Source organism: Urocampus carinirostris, chromosome 3 (genome assembly GCF_059441175.1).
Source record: "Urocampus carinirostris isolate Australia breed hairy pipefish chromosome 3, RoL_Ucar_1.0, whole genome shotgun sequence".
Classification (NCBI taxonomy): domain Eukaryota; kingdom Metazoa; phylum Chordata; class Actinopteri; order Syngnathiformes; family Syngnathidae; genus Urocampus; species Urocampus carinirostris.
The window spans coordinates 54,165,962-54,187,784 of record NC_142351.1 but is presented as its reverse complement, the minus strand read 5'-3'; the positions used below and the strand labels follow the sequence as shown (position 1 = coordinate 54,187,784).

At 40.5% G+C, this 21,823-nt stretch overlaps 1 protein-coding gene across 1 annotated transcript; it reads left to right on the top strand.

The window, feature by feature from the left end:
- Positions 1-787: 787 nt before the first annotated feature.
- Positions 788-19,920, top strand: LOC148370141 (embryonic polyadenylate-binding protein B-like). The gene is made up of 15 exons (XM_088332501.1): positions 788-948; positions 2,210-2,417; positions 3,717-3,910; positions 3,997-4,112; positions 5,189-5,328; positions 6,164-6,258; positions 6,335-6,472; positions 6,642-6,737; positions 9,786-10,046; positions 13,957-14,044; positions 14,114-14,227; positions 14,295-14,431; positions 15,774-15,882; positions 16,712-16,842; positions 16,919-19,920. The coding sequence occupies exons 2-15, from the start codon at positions 2,225-2,227 to the stop codon at positions 16,979-16,981; spliced, it is 1,875 nt and encodes a 624-aa protein (XP_088188627.1). The 5' UTR covers positions 788-948; positions 2,210-2,224; the 3' UTR covers positions 16,982-19,920.
- The last annotated feature ends 1,903 nt before the right edge of the window (positions 19,921-21,823 follow it).

Below are 21,823 nucleotides of genomic sequence, written 5' to 3'. Positions count from 1 at the left end.
CTTAAAAACCTACCTTAAGCTGTAGGAACCCTGCCTTTGCGCTAACTTTTAACAAAAGGAAGCTCTCGGCTTCAAAAAGTTTGGAGAACCCTTGATTAAAGCAACAAAAACAATTTGGAAGAGCCGTTTGGGGACTGAAAGTCGGCTCTTTTTAATGAGTAGTGCTGAAAGAGCCGTTTCTTTAAAATGACTCGGTTTTCCCATCACTTTAACAAATGCTTTATTTTACTTTGTCTCATCTCATTAGCTGCACCGCTTATCCTCAGTAGGGTCGCGGGGGTGCTGGAGCCCGTCCCAGCAATCATCGGGCAGTGGGCAGGGGACACCCTGAACTGGTTGCCAGCCAATCGCAGGGCACACAGGGACAGACAACGCATTCGCTCATTCACACCTAGGGACACACCGGCCAAGTCACCTGAAATGCATGTTTTTGGAACGTGGGAGGAAACGGAGTGCCCGGAGGAAACGGAGTGCCCGGAGGAAACCCACGCAAGCACGGGGAGAACATACAAATTCCGCACAGGAAGTCTGGAGCTGGATTTGAACCCACGACAAGTTCCCATGACATGAACTGTGCCGCACAAGCGCTAATCACTGCTCCGCCGTGCTCATGTAAATTTTTAGTTCAGATGGTGTAATAATAGGCTGAAGTTTACAATAGTCTGTGATCTGTGCTGCCCTTTGCTCTTTGTGATTAAGGGCTATACAAATAAACATGACTTGATATGTGCGTAAGCGACCATCTTGCGAGAACTACTTTCTCTCGCGCAGTAGTGGATTGTATCGCAGCATGGGCTAAGTGACGTCGGGAGTCGATGCAGGTGTTCCGCCGCAGTAATTAAACGTAAACCAATTCGTCTCTTAGAAAATTTCATACTGGCCGCTCACGATCTTTTCTACGTCTAAATTCAGACGAAATCCTACTTTTTTTTGGATCGTCATAAAGCAGTAAGTAGCAACAAATCTGGCGTTTTATTGTTTAATTTACGACGGACATACTCCAAAATACTTCAAATTGAAATATCAAGAGTAATATGCTCATGAAGGCATTGGACTACTAGGCCTCGATTTTAAAAAAAACCTGGCCGCTTTATTTATTAAATTTCACATATTATTAAAGCGTATTTTCCGAAATTTTCACTATTTTTTTTACTTTTAAAGAACTTTTAATTGACATCATTTAATTTATTTTAGGTCGATGCATTTAGAAATTTTGTGATCAATATTTTGGTTTCCATGACTACATTAGAAAATGAAAACACCAAAGACCAAAGTCACGTTTTTTTTTAAGCTTAATATAATTTTAAAAAAACAGTACAACGGTGCCTCAGCTTTCAAACTTATTCTTTGCCAGGTTGAATATCAAGGTTAACTTTGGTCAAGATCTGATTTCATTCTTACCCTTATTTTTTTATGGGAAACTCCCTAATTGGTTCTAACCCATATGAAAAGGCCTCTCTTTTTAAGTGGAATGCGTGTCCAAGCATCACTTAAGTCCTAAATATTACATAAATTACTGATAATATCAATTAACATTGTTGTGCACTTCACATATCTTTGTTTGATGTCATATTTTTTCCTCCTTCATAATGTACGTTCCACTTGTTGTGGAACAAATTCTTCAGCCTTTATGTACTAGGCGAACTCTATCAATAGCGTTTTGGTTCAAACTCTCTGTATCTCCGTTTCTTGTCTTCCGGCCTCTGTGTCAGACATGGTGAGGTCCGTGCACTCGTTCATCCTTGTCTTGGTTCTTGAATCTTACATTCCTGCGACCATGTTTCATTCTGCTCTCTATCGTATTCTAGAATGATAACAAACCTCTTGTTCACTTTTAGGCACTTTATAAAATGGTCTCTCGCAGTTCTCTGATAACCTCTCACTTAGGCCTTTTGTGTGCGTGTCCTGTTAACAAACGCCGACGCCAACAAAGTGAATCAATATTTCTAATATTACAGATTATAGTTTTCCGTTTAAACTTTTCAAACTGGCTTCAAAAGTGAAGCCCTTTTCTTTACTTTCAACATTACACCTTACCACTTACACCCCTGGATTAAAACAAACAGTGTTACAAGGAATCAAATGTAATTTTGATACTACCAATATTTGTCGTTTTCCAACAAATGTGGCCTAATGACGCTTGTTTCAAACAAAGCTTCTTATGTGTTCAAATGTCACTGTTAAATGGTGGTTTACTTTCTCCTGCTAGAGCTAGCCATCAACAATGAACAGCAGCGGACCAACCTACCCCCTTGCCTCACTTTATGTGGGGGACCTGCATCCGGATGTCACAGAGGCCATGTTGTACCAGAAGTTCTCGCCAGCCGGCCCTATTATGTCTATCCGCGTGTGTCGAGATATCATCACGCGCAGGTCCTTGGGCTATGCTTACATAAATTTTCAGCAACCGGCAGATGGTAATATTCCCCTTTTAATTCGCACATCCACACACCTTATTTCAGTGAGCCGAAAAAGAAGTAAATTTGGTAAATTTTGGTTTAAAACTGCTTATCTACAGTGAAAAAAGATTTGAGGCTGTTAAACTTTAACTTTTGTAAAATATATTCAGCAAAACCACTGTATTTGAATTTGCCGGAAGTTGCTTAAATGGTTTCAGCCTTCTCATATGGTCTCAGTGAAAGACCATCGATGTGAAAGTTTTACTGTTACGTTTATTTTCCCATGCCTGTACACATGTTGAGTCTGAAGAAAAGCAAAACCCTGAAGTGACAATAGACTGTCCAATTTTTCCATCCCCAAATTAAACTGAATCCAAATGCTTATATAAAACAGACTTCCTTAGCATATTTGTGTATAAATATATTGCGAGTATTTGGAACCAAGAGTACTATTGAGTTAAAAGAGTACTCTTAGTTCCTTCGTGTGAGAATTGATGTAAAGAGAGGACTGTATGAGAGTGTGATTGTGCCGACTGTGTTCTATGGTGCAGACTTTGAGCCTGAACGCAGATTTGAGAAGGAAATGTTTTTTAGATGGAGTGTTTGAGGAGTATGTTAGGGGTGATGAAATTGGATAGAAAAATGAAATTGTGAATGAGAGAACTGAATTAGTCGTGGAACTGAGCAAGCGTGTTGATAAGAGAGTACTCGGTTGGTTTGGACACATGTAGAGGATGGATGAGGAGCGAATGTTGAGGATCTACAGAGCAGAAGTAAATGGAAAGAGACCAAGAGGAAGGCCGCAATTGACGTGGATGGATGTTGTTATGAGTGCACTGGAGGAAAGAGGTCTAAATGTAGTGGAAGCCCTTGTTGGTGATAGGAATGAGGTGGCGAGGTGTTGTGAAAGGATAGTGGGATGTTTGGACGCGTTCTAAGGGATTGGCAGGGCACCCGTATGATATGGCAGGTATAAACCAGTCGAAGCTGTCAGGCCCTGCTGTTGAAGAGAAGAGTGTGTTGTGTCACCCCGACCCGAGTGACATGGCCGCTTTCTTGTGTCCCATTTCATCTGGGGGGACGAAAGCATGACCAACTTGGGTGCCAAGGTGCTTAACTTGTTTGGGTATTTTGGTTGGCCATGGTTTAATTGTTTGTGTTTTTTGTTACTTTTTCCTTTTGCCTTTTCTTTGTTTTTGTGTCTGTGTTTGTCTTGCTGTCGGTCACCCTTCTCGAAGGATATGACCAGGGTAGGTAGATAGATTTGGAACCAAACCGTGATAAATGTTAAAACATTTTGTTTCCAATGTCTTTTAGCGGAGTGTGCTCTGGACACAATGAACTACGATGTTCTCAAGGGACGCCCGATCCGGTTAATGTGGTCTCAACGTGACCCAGGCCTCAGGAAATCTGGCGTTGGCAACATATTTATCAAAAACATAGATGACACTGTTGACAACAAGGCATTGTGTGATACATTTTCAGCTTTTGGTAATATATTGTCCTGCAAGGTGAGTGCTTGTCTTGTCAGCTGCTTACTGTGTTGGGAGCTGAGAAATTGATCCGCTGAAAGTGTTTGTGCTGTTTTTTCCTTCAGGTTGTTTGTGACGAAAAGGGCTCGAAAGGCTACGGCTTTGTTCACTTCGAGACACAGGAAGCTGCGAATCGAGCTATTAAGACCATGAACGGAATGCTACTCAATGATCGAAAAGTGTGAGTACATTATCATCTATTTTTAACTATTTTCTTCAGTCAAGCTTTCTTTTGCGTGCCCGCTGGCTATAGTTTGTGTTCATTCCACAGTCACATATGATCTGATGCTCATATTTGCCATCAAAGTCAGTTTTGATTTCAAAATTGGGTTCACCCAGAATTTTTCAGACTAAATTCGGCGAATGAGTAACGTATAGTTGTATTACCTTAAGCCCTGAAACATGGTTGTGCCGCTTTAACCTAAGAAATCAAGTTTTGAAGCAGGAAGTCTTGAATATCCTCTAAATATATGAGAATCTCTTGCAGTATTCTGCTCCATTTCATTGCCAAACAGACCCAGAAATATCTTAATGACGTTGATTCCTTCCCGTCCTTATGGCTGCAATATAATCACGGGGCTAGTAGTAGCAGCAAACCACAAATTTATTTCTGTCATGGGTTAAATGAGCATCTATGCTCATTAGATATGAGCAAAAATGTAACAAACTATCTTCAAATATAAATTGTTACATCACAACCGTAATGGGTACCACCGTCAATTTAGTGGAAGGACCAAGAACTGAATTGAATTGTCATTAATGTCACTGATATGAACGTTGTGGAACATTGTATGCAACGAGATTAGACATTGCACTCTGGCATAAAACGTGTCGTAAAGAATTTGAAGAGAAAAAAAAGACTTTCAGGATAAATTGGCAAAATAAATAATTACAACGTAGTGCTTAAACAACTAGCCTAAGTTATAATAACAATGCAATGAAAAAGAATAGTGCATCGTAATAATTGTGTTACAATTGAAAAAAAAATCACTAGGTATATATATTCAGTTTCGAGCATTAGTTTTTATTTCCACAATGTTATTTAGCAACTAAAAAATATGTCACAGGATACTTTTTTACAGTTAAATACAAAGTGTAACAAAATTTTCACGACATGATATTTAATATTAAATAATCGGTTGATGCTGTTTTAATTTTTCTGTGCTGTGCTCAAGTAAACTTCATTCATCCAAATAAGCACTGTTTCTACTTTTGTGAAATGCAATGGATTGATTTCGAGTGCGGTGAAATCTGCAGTTTTGTTGGCCACTTCAAATCCCGCAAGGACCGAGAGCAGGAGATTGGGAGCAAAGCCATGAGGTTCACCAATGTCTACATCAAAAACTTTGGTGAAGACTACACTGATGCCAAATTAAAAGATGTGTTTTCTCCATTTGGTAAGAATGCGTTTTCCAATTGATTTTATGCCTGAACCGCATTACGTATTTTCACGACTATACGTTGCACATAAGTCTCAGATTTTCTTCAAATTGTGCAGCGCCCTGTGTGTGATGTAAGCGGCGGGCGTAGCTAAGGACACAATGTGGCTGCGGTCCACACCAGAGCTTAATGCTCAATTTCGATTTTTGGGTGAAATGTGTTGTTTCGTGAGATCGTTCACATTTCCAACTAATGCGACTTCTTTGCGTCTCCTGTTCAATTACCATCATATTCCATTTGCGTGGAAGAGCATGAAAATAACATAGAAACCAAGCAGCCGCGTGAAAGAATGGAATGTTTTCAAGTGGAGAATGCTGAAAAAACGTTTCTATCCGTGTGTTTTACTCTATAGTCAATAACTTTAAGAAAAAAAAGAACACAACTAACCTCAGTTTTGCTGCCGCTGCATTTTTAAATACTAACACTTGTCTGCGTTGTAAGGGGGTGTTGTGCTGAAAAATGCCCACCCCCGCCCCCTCACATGAAATATCCCACCGTGGGCAAATGTTACTAAAACGTCTTCGCATCAAGTTTTTGGGAGAATGTAAAAAAAAAAAAAAAACAGTAAAACATGGAGCATTTTCGCGTGGTATGCGTGAGCAGGAACATTTCATAGGAGTGTTGTCATTTTTCAACACATCAGCAGCCGCAACAGAGGGCACTCGCGCCCCATCGTGCAGTGCGCTTTGTGTAGTGTTAAATACAGAAATGGCAGCTACAAATACTGTGCTTTTTAACGACTATGGTTGTGAAAATATGGTAAGTTAATTCATACCAATGGGCTTCCTTTAGGGAAGACACTCAGTGTACACGTGATGAAGGATGACCAGGGTTGCTCGAGAGGGTTCGGCTTTGTAAACTATGCCAACCACGAGGATGCACAAAAGGTAATGTTATATTTCTAATGACAAATGGATCCGATAAATGTCCAGACAGGAAGGTTAAAGCTCTTTCCTTCGCCAGGCAGTGGATGAGATGAATGGCAAGGAACTCAATGGAAAAGTGCTCTACGTCGGTCGGGCTCAGAAGCGACTGGAGCGTCAAGGAGAGCTCAAGCGCAGGTTTGATCAGATCAAACAGGATCGCATCCAGAGATATCAGGTACTAAAAATAATTCAAAATTAAAGCTTTCAATAATTATTAGGTCAGATGTTGGGTGACTCTGCGTTCATACGTGGTAATGTTTCTCTTCTTTTTTATTTTAAGGGATTTTTGTTTGGAAAAAATTGCAGATATGTATGATACAAATCCAACTTTTGTCTCCTTTCAGGGTGTCAATCTTTATGTGAAAAACTTGGATGATAGCATAGATGATGAGAGACTCCGGAAGGAATTCTCCCCTTACGGTACCATTACAAGTGCAAAGGTGCGTCCTGAGATTTTCTATTTAAAATGTTTGTTAATTCAGTCACATATTCTAAAATCAAGCCAGTTTGGGCTGTTTCATGCTCGATTGGGATAGGCATTTTCTAGTCTGGGTTTGGATACTCTTATGCTTATTTAGGTGACTTTATGGAATTATGCGTCTATTGAATGCTGTTTGTTTCTGGAGCGGTTGAGGTCCAGTGTCCATTACTTGTTTGACCTGCTGCCCTTAAGTAGTCCATTCAGGACCATCAAGTCTAGAACTAATGGATTGAAAACAGCTTCTGCCCTAAAGCTATAGTCACCCTAAACTCTGCAAAATAAGACGGTGGTTGCCCATGCTTCGAAGGGATTGTGCAATTATAACAAGGGATTACTAGTACTAATGTTTGAGAAGCTGCTAGCATATGTCCACAGGTGGATAATAACAAGGTGCCAATATTAAATGTCATCTGGCCATTTATGTGGGATGAAAAATACTGTACACACTAGCAATTTATTAGATACATTTATCCTTTAGTAGACACTCATAATAACGAAGAAAAAATTAATTACTTTTGAATTTGAAGGAAAAAAGGGAAACATAGCAAAAACCCTCAAGATGCCCAAATTCCATCTTGTTCTTGAGGTATTCCTCTAAGCACTTTATTTTTATTAAATCTCCCTCGTTAGAAAATAAGATCAGAAACATGATTGGCCAATAGGGATCGAACTATTCACCCTAGTACTATCCCTCAGGAGGGGTGACACAACACACTCTTCTGTTCAACAGCAGGGCCCGATAGCTTTCACTGGTTTACCTCTGCCGCATGATACAGGTTCCCTGCCCATCCCTTAGAAGGCGTCCAAGCACCTCTCCACTCCACCTCTCCTATCATCAACAAGTGCTCGCTTCCACTACGTTTAGACCTCTTTTCTGCAGTGCACTCATAATACAATCCATCCATGTCAATCGCGGCCTTACTCTTGGTCTCCTTCCATTTACTTCTGTTCTTTAGATCCTCTTCAACATTCGCTCCTCATCCATCCTCTCCATGTGTCCTCTCATAGTCACACACTTGCTTAGTTCCACCACTACTCCAGTTCTGTCTCACAATTTCATTTCTCAATCTATCCAATCTTGTCACACCCAACATACTCCTCGAACACTTGATCTCAAAAACATTTGATTTCCTTCTCAAATCTGCGTTCAGGCTCCAAGTCTCTGCACCATACAATAGTCCGCACGATCACACTTCCATACGGTCCTCTCTTTACATCCATACTCTTACTCTCCTCAGAGCACCCAAAACCTTGCTTCCTTGATTCACTCTGTGCAATACCTCGCACTCCATTCCACCAACTGCAGCCACATTACAACCCAAGTACCTAAAGCTTTCAACTTCTTCCAGCGCTGTGTCATCTGCAAAGAACAACTCGCTTGCCTGCCACACCGTTCCACTGTTATCCATCATCTCTACACCTCTGCCGAATACTCCTGCATTCACCTCTCTCGCCACACCATACATGTACACATTAAACAGCCATGGTGACATCACACACCCCTGTCTCACACCATTCAACATGGGGAACCACTCACTTGTCTTAGTCCTTACTCTTACACATGCTCTGCTGTTCACATAAAAACTCTTCAATACTTCCAACAACATTCCAGCCACTCCATTTATTACCATCACCTGCCACAACGCCTCTCTATCAAACCAGTCTTCCTTTCCTGAAACCACTCTAATCTTCCATCACCATTTCATCCGTTCTTCCTCTCACTCTTTTAATCAAGACTCTTCATTACTGCTTACCCAGAACAGACAACAAACTGGTACCTCTCGAATTGCTAGATTCATATTTATCACCTTTACTCTTATACCATGGCACTACACTAATCAACAGGAACACATCACTTAAAAAGCATACAACAAGCATCAACAAGCGTACTAACAGTCAATCATAGACATGCCACCTTTTTCAAGCATTCAGCAGTACAGCTATTCAACTCAGGCGCCTTCTCCCTTTTCATTTCTTTCACTGCCTCTTGCACCTCCCATGTTTGCATAGGCTTCACATTTAAAAGACCCAACACAGGCATTCTCGCCATACCTCCGATCGCTCGACTCTCTCCCATCCTCCACATTTAGCAACTCCTGAGATTACTCTGCCCATTTCGTCCTGACTGCACTACCGCTAACCAGCAATCTACCGTCCTTATCTTTCACCTTCTCTTCCTTTCCAGACTCGCTCTTTCTTACTCTTTTCACTTCTTTCCAGAACAATTTTCTCTTTTCCTCAAAGTTCACTCCTATCTTTCGGCACCATTAATCATTTGCTCATCTTTTCGCTGCTTCCACTGCCGCTTTTACCCACCTTTTTTTCCCTCTTTCTTTATACCTTTCATACGCATCACCACTCTTATCTTGCGGCCACTCCTCAAAGGCACGTCTCTTTTCTGTCACAGCCTCTGAGACTTCATCATTCCACCATTCACTTCCTTTCCTAATACCTCGACTTACTTTTCTCATTCTACACACTTCTTTCGCACTCCTCAACACTGCCTCTTTAAACCACTTCCATTCCATTTCCACACTCTCCACTTTTCTTCTACCAATCCGTTCATTATCATCCGTTACCCTGCCCCTATCATCTCTAAACCCTCTCTCCTTTTCTGCTTTATTCAACCATGACATTTTCACCTTTACCCTCACTCTTCCTACAACTAGCCTTCCACGATCCTTCAGTTTTCCTTCCACATAAAAATGATCAGACATACCAAACTGCGCAATTGTCAAAGATGAAGTATAGGTGAGAAAAATAATCATCTTATCCAAACTCTTTGCAAGTTTATAGTAAAAACAGTACTACATTCTTTATTGTAATTAACCAAAATAATACTTTGCAATATCCAAGCATACATTTTATATATACATTTTATATTATATAAGCATACATTTTGGGATGGAGTAGGATTTTATTCAAATGTATCCATTGTTAAGTTGTAAAATGCATTAGTGAAAAGAAAAGTCCAAGTTAATTGTGCTAGACATCTCTTCAACTCTAGGTTATGACTGATGGCTCCCAAAGCAAAGGCTTTGGTTTTGTCTGCTTTTCGTCACCCGAGGAAGCAACAAAAGCAGTCACTGAGATGAACGGGAGAATCACCGCAACTAAGCCGCTCTATGTGGCGCTAGCTCAGCGGAGGGAGGAACGCAAAGCCATTCTCACCAACAAGTACATGCAGAGATTGGCCACCTTGAGGAGTATGAGCAGTCCCCTCATTGACTCGTACCATCAAACCAGCTACTACATGACCCTGCCGCAGGTAATCTACAATATTGTGATTTAGGATTTTTTTACAATTCAAATATACCTCAGCCGTGCCTTCAATCTACTTTGGAGACATGCATGCTTGATTTCTTTTTTTCTTTTTATCGTAAATTCCAGACTGCTACGGCGGATCAACTTGTCCGACGTCTAGCAGCTGCCTTAGAACTGGTGCGGACCAGAGGGATCCGACTGTTTAATTAAAACAAAGCATTGAGAGGGCGGCGGGCGGTTATTGATTTGATGTCATTTCTACCCAGTTCTCTAAATATCAAAGTGAAGAGATACTAGAAGTGTGCGCCTAAACGGTGGGAATAACTGACTCCCTTTGGTAGACAAATGCCCCATCATCTAATGACGCTTGAATGGATGAACAAGATTCCCATTATCCCTATGGAGTAAGATCGCGATCTTGTCAGAATTAGCAGGAAAATGTCCAGTACAGAAAAGCTTTAAAGATACTCTTGTGTAAATATCAATCAACTAATGCAGCAGTAAATAATAATTGAATTGGCATTGACATATACGCAGGAGTACGGAAAAATACATTCTCAAAACAAAACTATGTACTCAAAAGCCCCAATTTATATTTTTTTATGGAGTAGTAGTAGCAGCAATACTTGGTCTCATCACTTTGTCATGTGCGCAAGGGATGGGAATGTTTAAGATCAGATCTGGGCACTCCAGTCCTGGAGGGCCATACGTCCTGCCAGATTTTGAAGTTTGCTCTTCTTTAACTCGGGTGATACAAATTATAACCTCGTTAGCAAGCTAGCAAGTGCTCGTTAACGATACTGGTGATTGGAATCACCTGTATTGGATCAGAGAAACCTCAAAAATCATGCAGAACATACGGCCCTCCAGGACCGGAGTGCCCAGGTCTGTTTAAGATTATGCAACTGATCATGCAACTCTAAATAACAAATAATCAAACTGGGAATTTTAGTCAATGCAGGATTGGAGTTTAGTTTGGAGATCTAATTTCTATATGTTGATGCAAATTTAATCACAGGGTTCATACACCTTTTTTTATGGCCAAATTCAAGCTCTTTTTAAGTACTTTTAAAGACAATTTTCCCATTTCTCCAGTACCATTCAAAAAAGTCATGTTTATTTGTATAGCCCTTAATCGAAAGGTGCATCAAAGGGCTTCACACATCAGATTATTGCAAACTACAGATTATTATCACACCATGATAACCCACCTAACCCTAACCCCTGATCTAAAACCTACATGAGGGCCAGGAAAAACTCAAGAACCTCAACATGAGGTGAATGAAGGGACTGCACATCGGGTAATCCCCCTTCTGGGATGACCAGGCTGCAATGGATGTTGTAATAACAAACAATACACATATATTGTCGACATAAAATATAGGTTATTCATATGCTATAGAATAGAAGTGTGTTTTAAGCTTAGATGTCAACATTTCCACTGAGGTTGCAGATCAAATCTCAGAGGGAAGAGCATTCCCCAGCACTGGGGCCCGAATGGAAAAAGCTCTCGAACCTGCGGATCTCTTCTTGGCCCTTGGGATCACGAGTAGACCAGCATAATTTTCAGACTTTTGACTTGTGATGTATTAACACGGTGTTAAGAAATCTCTTCCTGTATGCGTTGAATCTTCTTATTAAAGAAGACCATGAATATGTAGCTTAGATTTTCAGTTGTAGGAAGTTCTTCCCTTTACAATTCACCACTGGGAAACGCTACATTAATTTTTGCGTAGCCCATATTAAATGTCAATAATTGATGCGTAATCCTAGATATATTTCACAGCGCTCTCTTTAGGTGTAGCATGCCTCTATCCTCTTAGCCGTGACCTGTAGGGGGCCAATGACACTTAAGAGGAGATTGCCATATGAATTAATGCCAGCTGCTAAGCTAAGCCACCATGGAGCAGTGTTGACATCAATGTTAAGCAGACCTGTTGAGGAAAAATGGAAATAATTTCAAGCATATACAGGATTGTCTCGGAAAATTAGAAAATTGTGATAAAGTTCTTTATTTTCTGTAATGCAATTAAAAAAAAAAAAAATTCATACATTCTGGATTCATTACACATCAACTGAACTATTTCAAGCCTTTTATTATTTGAATATTGCTGAATTTGGCTTACAGCTTAAGAAAACTCAAAAATCCTATCTCAAAATATTAGAATATCATGAAAAAGTATACAAGTAGGCTATTCAACTAATCACCTGAATCATCTAATTAACTCGAAACACCTTGCGAGGGTTTCCTGAGCCTTAAAAACACTCAGCTTGGTTCAGTAAACTAAATCACAAGTATGGGGAAGACTGCTGATCTGACTGCTGTCCAGAGGACCATCATTGATACCCTCCTGATGGAGGGTAAGACACAAAAAGAAATTTCTCAAAGAGCAGGCTGTTCACAGAGTGCAGTTTCAAAGCATATCCACAAAAAGTCTGTTGGAAGGGAAAAATGTGGCCGGAAACGCTGCACAACCAAGAGAGATGACCGCAGCCTTAACAAAATTGTGAAGAAGAGCCGCTTCCAGAATTTGGGGGAGCTTCAAAGACAGTGGGCTGAAGCTGGAGTCCAGGTATCAAAAGCCACAATTCACAGACGTGTCCGGGAAATGGGCTACAATAGCCGTATTCCCATGGTCAAGCCACTTCTGAACTCAAGACAACGGAAGAAGCGTCTGACTTGGGCTATGGAGAAGAAGCACTGGACAGTTGCAGAGTGGTCCAAAGTCCTCTTTTCAGACGAAAGCAAGTTTTGCATTTCATTTGGAAGTCAAGGCGCCAGAGTCTGGAGAAAGGCTGGAGAGGAGCAAAATCCAAGTTGCTTGAAATCCAGTGTGAAGTTCCCACAGTCAGCAATGGTTTGGGGAGCCATGTTAGCTGCTGGTGTTGGTCCACTGTGTTTCATCAAGTCCAGAGTAAATGCAACTGTGTACCAAGAGATTTTAGAGCACTACATGCTTCCATCTGCTGAAAAGCTCTATGGAGATGAGGATTTCATTTTCCAGCATGATCTGGCACCTGCCCACAGTGCCAAAACCACCAGTAACTGGTGCACTGACCATGGCATCACTGTCCTTGATTGGCCTGCTAATTCCCCTGACCTGAACCCCATCGAGAATTTGTGGGGTATAGTTAAGAAGAAGATGAAAGACACCAGACCTACAAATGCAAATGAGCTGAAGGCCGCTATCGAAGCATCCTGGGCATCAATAACACCTCAGCAATGCCACAGGCTGATTGCCTCCATGCCACGCCGGATTGATGCAGTAATCCGTGCTAAAGGATTCCCAACCAAGTACTGAGTGCATCAACGGACATTTTCAAATGTTTGATTTAGTTTTGCTGTTCTAAAATTTTTTTTTTACTTGGTCTGAGGAAGTATTCTAATATTTTGAGATAGGATTTTTAAGTTTTTTTCAGCTGTAAGCCAAAATCAGCAATATTCAAATAATAAAAGGCTTGAAATAGTTCAGTTGATGTGTAATGAATCCAGAATGTATGACATTTTTGTTTTTTTAATTGCATTACAGAAAATAAAGAACTTTATCACAATATTCTAATTTTCTGAGACAGTCCTGTACAAGCACTTCACCTGAAAGTCAAGCACTTTTCAATCCTTGAAAACACATTGAAGTTCAGGGATTTTCAAGGATTTCAAGCTGTACAAACCTTGTACCTAATATTGACGCTCGCAGACACAGTCTGCAAACTAGTGTTTTAGCGCAATGTGTTACTTTTCTGTACTCCACATTTGCCCACTGATTTTATTTTAAAATGTAAGAAATGGATGTTAATGAGTTCATTTTGATTGATGCGGCTTTTACAAAAACAAACTTGAGTTCCACTCTTAAAATAATTGGGTGTGCTCTGTAGTCCGTATATGAAGGTCAATGAGAGGACATTTTACATTGCAGGCTCCCACACGTCCGTTTTACGAGCACAATCCTGTCGGCAACATGAGACCAGTGCCACGTTGGAGCGGACACCCTCAGCGAGTGCAGGGTAATGTGCTGACTGATGCTCAGGTGTCGAAACGCTAAAGACAACAGATGGCGCCGATTCTGTTTCTAGGTCCGTACTCGACGCAATATGCCGGCGCCCATCGTCATGGTTCCACTGCCATTGCCACAGTGAGACAAGCCTCGACTCAGGCCCCGCGTGTCACCACTTGCACGCAAAAGACAAGTCAGTGGTAGCTTTTGATGCAGGACAAGACGTGGATGGGACCGTTTCAAACGCACTTTTGTTTCAGTGAATATCGGAACCCAGACTGCGTGTGGGCGGGCTGACCTGTCAGCTGTGTCGAGGAGCAGTCAGTACAAGCACCCGCAGACAGTAAGGACCCATCAGCAGCTCATCCCTGTGCCCGCATCCATGACCAGACTGCAGGTACTACAAAATACTGATGAGTACTTAAGTGCACTTTCAAATTGCACTTTAACTCAACAGTTGAAGTGCAGTGATGTTGGTTTCTGGTGAGGCAGTCAAGTCAGATTTACAAATAAATGAACCAACGTCTTATCATTTGCTTGGCAGAGCAGGAAAGCAATATTTAAACTGTAGTATATAAAACAATGATTTGTTGTCTTACCTTAACATATAAATGAAATCTACACGCTCCTCCTTTTAAAGTAAAGCATACCAGCTCAGTAGCCTAGATGGTAAGGCGCCCGCTTTGAGACTGGGAGGTCGGTGGTTCGCGCCCCGGCCGAGTCATTCCTAAGACTTAAAAAGTGGTCGGCGGCGCCCTCTGTTGGCTGCGGCTGCATCGGCTCGCTACAACGGGTCAGGTGCAATCGACATTTCGTTCTGTGTACATTGTTACACAGAATGACAATACAAGGAAATTATTATTATTATTATTATATAAGTAGGTAATCCTCCATTATGAAAAAAAGTACATGCAAGGAGAAAACCATGACTGAATGGCCTCACTTGCTGTTACGATCACTATTTTTTTTTTGCGCCTGAAGTCATAGTCAGAATCCTTAGTCTCACTAGCACTTTCTGCCATGAGGCAACAGAATGGCCTCAGCAGGCACTCAGGAGAATATGTTACATAGCGCGCCTTTTGAAAAGAAAATTCAATAAATCGACAATCCTCCATAATGAAAAAAAGACGATGCAATGAGAAAAAAATGACTAGATGGCTTGACTTGCTAATACTATCACTAAATATAGTGTTTGAGCTGTGATATGTGCCAAATCTGTATCCTTTGTCTCACTATTGCCGCCTGCCATGAGGCAAGAGGATTGCGTGCCTCATTCTGCATTTGCAGAGGCTCCGCATAGTCATACGTTACATAATTGTATTAATATTCATAATGTGAAATATTCAGCAAATTTGACAATCCAAAAATTGGACGATTAAATGAAAAAAGAACCTTAATACCCTAGATCATTTATCCGGCTGGCATGTTTGACCTCTGCCTTGTGGCAACAGAATTGCGTGCCTCACTCTGCTCCTGCAGACATTCGGCACAGTACAAAAATTCATTGCAAGAAAATCCCCAATTTTGGAGGTCAATTAAGAACCTAAACACTGAATATATAAGCATTTAATATAGTTGGAATTTTAGATTTCTTTAAGTGAGGCACAGCCTCAGTTGCCTCCCCTTGACTTTGCTAAATCCCACAAAACTCTGAAACTATTTTACTGGGTATATTCAGTTACCTATTCCATTGTTGTTGTTTTTGATGTCTGTTTTTAAAGCTTTCAGATGTTTTATAGGTTATTCCTGCCCCTGTCATGGAGCAGCCCTTGCATGCTCAAGCCTTTGAGCCACTCAATACTTCAATGTTGGCTGCAGCGCCCCTTGTGGACCAAAAGCAGCATTTTGGTATGTGTGCGTCATCAAAACTGAGGGAAATTTATCATTATCCTGACAAAGGTCCATACTTGTCAAGCTCCAAGGCTCCATGCCATTACAAACTGTCGTGTTTTCCCTTACAAAATACAAAAAAACTTACACCATATTTTTTTTTCAAACGTGTTTATGTAGTTTAACACGTTATATTGTACATTTGTTTCGTTATATCATATATATTGTTAATCCTGAGTTGCTCGACATGAATGAGGTTTATTATAAGAAAAGTTCAAAAATTAAGTAGCTTGGACGTTCTCTGTAGAAGGAAAAAATACATGCAAATATAATGAAGTAGAATAATACATTTTCTTATTCAAATTATGAATTCATATTCATCTGCATCAAATTATTGTTGGTAAAATACTGATTAAAGGGATAACCACAAACCTGTCTTTTTTTTCATTTTCTCCTTTTAAACTTCCTTTTCTCAACTTCTTTATACAACATTATAATTTGTAATATAATGCATCAAAGCAAGTGAGCTGTTTGAGAGCCGGCTCTCTTAAATGAGTTGAGTCGAAAAAGCCAGTTCTCTAAAAAGATACGGACATCCTTTCTCTACACAACTCGATCTGGTTTGACTTGATTGATTTGCCGTTTCGTGAGTCGGTGTATCCCGGATGGTACCCATGTTTGACAAATTTGCGTTTTTCCGTACAGATTTTCTCGTACGTTGTACACGTCTTAAAATGCATAATAATTGTACTTTGTACGGCAAAAACGTACGGGTTGACAGGTATGACGGTCTCTGAATGAAATGTTGAGTTCTGGCTTCACGCATCTCGTACTTTTTGTGACGCAGGAGAGCGGCTCTACCCTTTGATACATGCCCTTCACCCCAACTTGGCTGGAAAAATCACTGGAATGCTTTTGGAGATTGACAACTCTGAGCTTCTCCACATGCTGGAGTCTCCAGAGTCGCTCCATTCCAAGGCAATGACACTTTTAAGGGTTATTTGTCACTGCAATAAAACAAAACATCCGAAATGACCTTTTCTTTTTGGATCAGGTGGAGGAGGCCATTGCTGTTTTACAAGCCCACCAGACCAATGTCTGCTCGCCCCAAAAATGAAGAAGGCATTCACTCATTCACCGCTGTTGATAGACAAATTCGAGACTGACCGACTCACAAATTGACGGATTTACAAGTCTATTGCGGTAAATGGAATATCGGATGTATCGGTGTATCGCAATTCCAATTCTTCAGTGGATGGACGCCACGTTCGGCAACATTGTCCGGATTTTGTCTGATGTGATTATTATGTACGGTATCTATTTGCAAATGTTGACGTGAAAAATACATTTGCAAGGCTGAGCTAATTATGTTAATCAGTCAGTTTACATTTCACATTAGAGTTGGTGATCGGTTTCCCTCACTGAACATTTAATCGTGCATAACAAACTAGTTTTCCTTACAGGTGGAATGAAATTGATTTGAGAAAAATGTGAGTTGGCTGTAACTGACTGAGTTGAATTTGTTTTTTTTGGGGGGGTTGAGTTTCTTTTGTTATTAAAGTTCACAAAATAGGCATTAAACCTTGAGTTATTTTTGGGATTTTGAATCACAACTGTGACCGTGATCAAACATCACTCTATGCACTTTATACATGCAGTGTGAGCATGGTGTCTGGTGGATTACTTTCAAATGTAATACGACACAGTTGCTAATTACCTGTTGAAAAATGTAATCCAAATACTATATTAATGTAACAATTACCCTATCAAATATGCTAATAAAAGACAAAATAAACTACCGTAAATTCCGGACTATAGAGTGCACCTGATTATACGCCGCACCCACCACATTTCGGGAGGAAAACCGATTTTGTACATACACAAGCCGCACCTGTATATTAGTCGCATGCGCCCACATTGAGAAAACGCAACACAAACACAAATTAACCCATACCCGACACAGTCCAAAAATCACAGCCGGCAAAATGAACGGTAAATGATACCGGTACTTAAGGTTTGATGCAGACCTGCAGAGTCCGGGTTCCCGTTAAAAGTAATCCAAGGAAAAAAGTGTATTTCTCCAGAGGTAAGGGTGGGAAAAATATATATCCACTATTGTCGGCCGCGTCCACAAACACATCTCACCTTTACTCCACTTCCCTTCAGCCAGCGTTTGCCCCACCCCTTCTTTCTCATTTGCCCGTGCAAAACATCAGAATAAGTTTCTAAAATAAATACATTACAAAAATATACAGTTGCGAATACATATTATACATGGTTACACATATTTACAAAGAAAGGCGGTACACCGAGAGTTTTCAAAGCCTTAATAATATAACTCATCCCAAACCATGCCTGTGAAGGGTAGCAAAACTACTAGCAACACGCTCGCGACATACATGGTTCTGTTGTAAAAAAACATACCGTACATATAGAAACCACGGTAAACTGACCTCATCCTCCTCTTTATAAATGACATCATCAAAGTCGTCTTCCTTCAGTATGGGAAAGAGACTATGCCATATAGACGTCCCTCACTCCCTGATTCAAAAACATTCTAGCAACATGCTCGCAAAGTAAATAATACGTGCAGTAGCTTCGTTTCCTTCTTCATCGGACTGCTCGATTGCGTTTAGCTTGAAAGTTTTGCATTTTGCACGATGAGGGTATGTCCACGCTAATTTAATTTGTGCACAAGCCAAGAAGTTGCAGTCATCCTCTGCGCATATATTCCACCGGTCTAAATCTTACCTTTTGTACTCGAGCGCCGCTGGCGGCTGTTAGAAAGATTACATAAATTGGCCGCATCACTGAATAAGCCGCAGGGTTGAACGTTTGGGGGAAAAGTAGCGGCTTATAGTCCAGAATTTACGGTAAATAAAAAATACAATTACTAAATGAACAAAAATGCTTGTAGTCCAACAAAAAGGTTCTTAGATTTAAAACCTCGTATAGTATATTGAACAAAAATCAAACTTCTATATGGCCGATACGATATGCTTCGTTTTAGTTCAAATTGAGAACCCAGGGTTGCTTTCAACACTGTTCAGTTCTAAATCTCGGATACACACTGGGGCTCATCTTTCTCTGCCTCTCTAGTGTCAGTATGTGAAATTATGATACGTAAAATTCAGCTATGAGTGCATAATATATTTAAAACAGGTGAATGAATGGATGCTTGCAAGGATGCCGTGGAAAATGGCACATGAAATTGCATTCATTTCATATAATTGTTGACGCCTTGTTAAATAGCACTTTAACGCGACAATTTCCTGTTTTGTTACATCTTGATTATTTAGGTTAGGTTCACACTGCAAAGCTTAATGATCAATTTTTTGTGAGTGTTCCCTTTTCCATCTTAATGCGACTTCTATACGATCTCCTGTGGGAACAAGTCTCCAGCATACGCAAAGGAGAACACGTGACGTCACACGTAATGCGCCCAGTGTTTACCAAAGTAATGTTAATGGACAAGTGTATTGAGCAAGTTGAAAGTTATTCCGCTACCAGGGCTGAACAGAGTCGAAAAAAAAATCTAAATCCTCACTTTTCTTTCCATTGAATGCTTTGTGTTCTCGTCCGTCATGGTTGTTGAGTTCTACGTTCCTTCCGCCTCTCGATAATGTGCAGGTTGCTTGAATGCAACTTGTCCTTTCACATGGAAGTCGCATTTCAAACGATTGGATATGTATGGAACTCGGTACCACATAATCAAGTGGCCATTGTCATGTTTACTTCATGTTTAATAGGTAGGCATTTGAAACAGACCTTAATTTGACCATTTTCATGCCAACTCCCAAAAAACAGCAATTAAGAGAACAAAAGTCACTCTCCGTCCCCCTGCTTCCTAATGTGTTACACGTCCCCGAACGGTGATGCTTAAACCCCGAATGTGTAATATTTGATTAATAGATGGCAGTGTGTTGTCTGGTCCAAACAAGGGCGAGGCGGAAGGATGCCAAACAAACGTGGTGGCAACTTAAGTAAGAATTCCACTGTGTAAAAGAAATTCATTTTTCGACCTCTTTTGTTTAATAAAGATTAACATTGATTTGATAGTTGGTGTATTTTTGTCTAGTATTCAAACCAATGTCTTTAATCGAATGAAAACAATTATACCACTTGGAGGCACTTCACTGTTACCTGTGGTGTCCGCAGGGTTCAGTACTTGGCCCCCTTCTTTTCAGCATTTATATGCTTCCATTAGGTGATATTATTTGCAAGTATAATATCTGTTTCCACTGCTACGCAGATGACACTCAACTATATCTTCTGTTGGAGGAATCTGCCACACTAAATTGTGAAAATTTGGAGGTCTGCCTCACTGAGATAAGAGTGAATGTCACTCAACTTCTTGCGCCTTAACTCTGAAAAGACCGAAAGTTTATTGGTCCATTTAATGCCGTGACTTGTTCTCAAAAACTGCTCTGAACATTGACAAATGTAATATTCCCCAGAGTGACTCAGTCAAAAATCTAGGTGTCATATTTGACCCCAATCTGTCCTTTCAAACACATGTTAAGAATGTTACTAGCACAGCTTTTTTCCATCTTCGCAACATTGCTAAAATTCGCCCTATGCCGTCTCAGTCGGATGCGGAGATTATAATTGGTGCGTTAGTTACCTCCTGTCGATTACTGTAATGCACTACTCTCCGGTCTCCCGAAGTCCAAAATCAAGAGCTGTCAGCTGGTACAAAATGCTGCAGCGAGGCTTTTAACTAAGACAAGAAAGCTCCCTGTGAGCTTAAAATGTGATTTTAAGGTTCTGTTGGTAACATACAAAACCATGCATGGACTTGCTCCCTCATATCTTTCAGATTCGTTCCAGAGCCTTTGCTCTAAAAACGCTGGTCTACTCGTGATCCCGAGAATGTTCGAGAGCGTTCTCCATCCGGGCCCCGATGCTGTGGGATGCTCTTCCCCCTCAGATTCGATCTGCAACCTCAGTGGAAATGTTTAAATCAGCTTAAAACACATTTCTCTTCTATGGCATATGAATAACCTATATTTTAAGTTGATAATGTGTATTATTTGCCCTCATGTAGGTTTTAGATGAGGGAATGGTGTCATAGTAGTATGTAGTTTGCAATAACCTGTGGTATGTGCAGCCCTTTCAGACTTCCTGTGATTAAGGGCTATACAAATAAACATGACTTGACACTAAATATCATACACCTTCCCCTAAAAAGAAAAGCCAAGAACAAAGGCTATTTGAATTCAGTTTCACATTGTTAATACATCCTTAAGAAAATATTGTAATTTCACCTTTCGGACACCTCAAACGATGCACCACAATGTAAAATGGAACGACTTTGCCTAGATTGGCCAGTAGAGAATGTGAAATAGCTATATGTTAACTGTATTAAAATAGATAAAAATGGTCCTGAAATTGACAAAACTGAAGTGTAGAAAGGTATGGTGGGTTCATAAACACCCTAATAATGCAATTCGTGGAGCAAGTAGTAACATACTTATAAAGGCGCATATAGTAGTCTCAGGTTTACTTGAATTTGTGCAGTGTCATGTGAAGCGTCAAGCGTAGACCAGCTCAGTGGCCTTAGGGTTGGGCGCCCGGCCGGTGACTGGGAGGTCACAGGTTTGAGCATTGGCTGAGTCATATTCTTATAACATTTTTGGGTGAAATCCATGTTTTTGAGCGATCACAATTTCCAACTAAATGCAACTTGAATGCGTTTGCCTGTTTGAACGCCACAAGTGTCCCGCTATCGCAGAAGAGTACAATGTCGCACACGATGAGTCTATTTTCTGCGTAAGTACTCATGGATGCTACTACTGTAGTGTATCTGGCATTTTGAAAAGTAATGTTACCAGAGGCTGAACAGAGTTGTCCCTCAAATAATGATTCAATCCAAAACCTCGCTTTCCCTTCATTGAACACTTTTAGTGTTTTCCCAGCCGTGGTGTGATTTCTATGCTACGCGGAAGAACATAAGATG

Coding starts and splice junctions, on each gene's coding strand:
- LOC148370141 (XM_088332501.1), top strand. CDS start 2,225: ATGAACAGCAGCGGACCAACCTACCCCCTTGCCTCACTTTATGTGGGG. Junction 2,418..3,716: donor TTTTCAGCAACCGGCAGATG/GTAATATTCCCC, acceptor AATGTCTTTTAG/CGGAGTGTGCTCTGGACACA. Junction 16,843..16,918: donor CAGAGTCGCTCCATTCCAAG/GCAATGACACTT, acceptor TTTTTGGATCAG/GTGGAGGAGGCCATTGCTGT.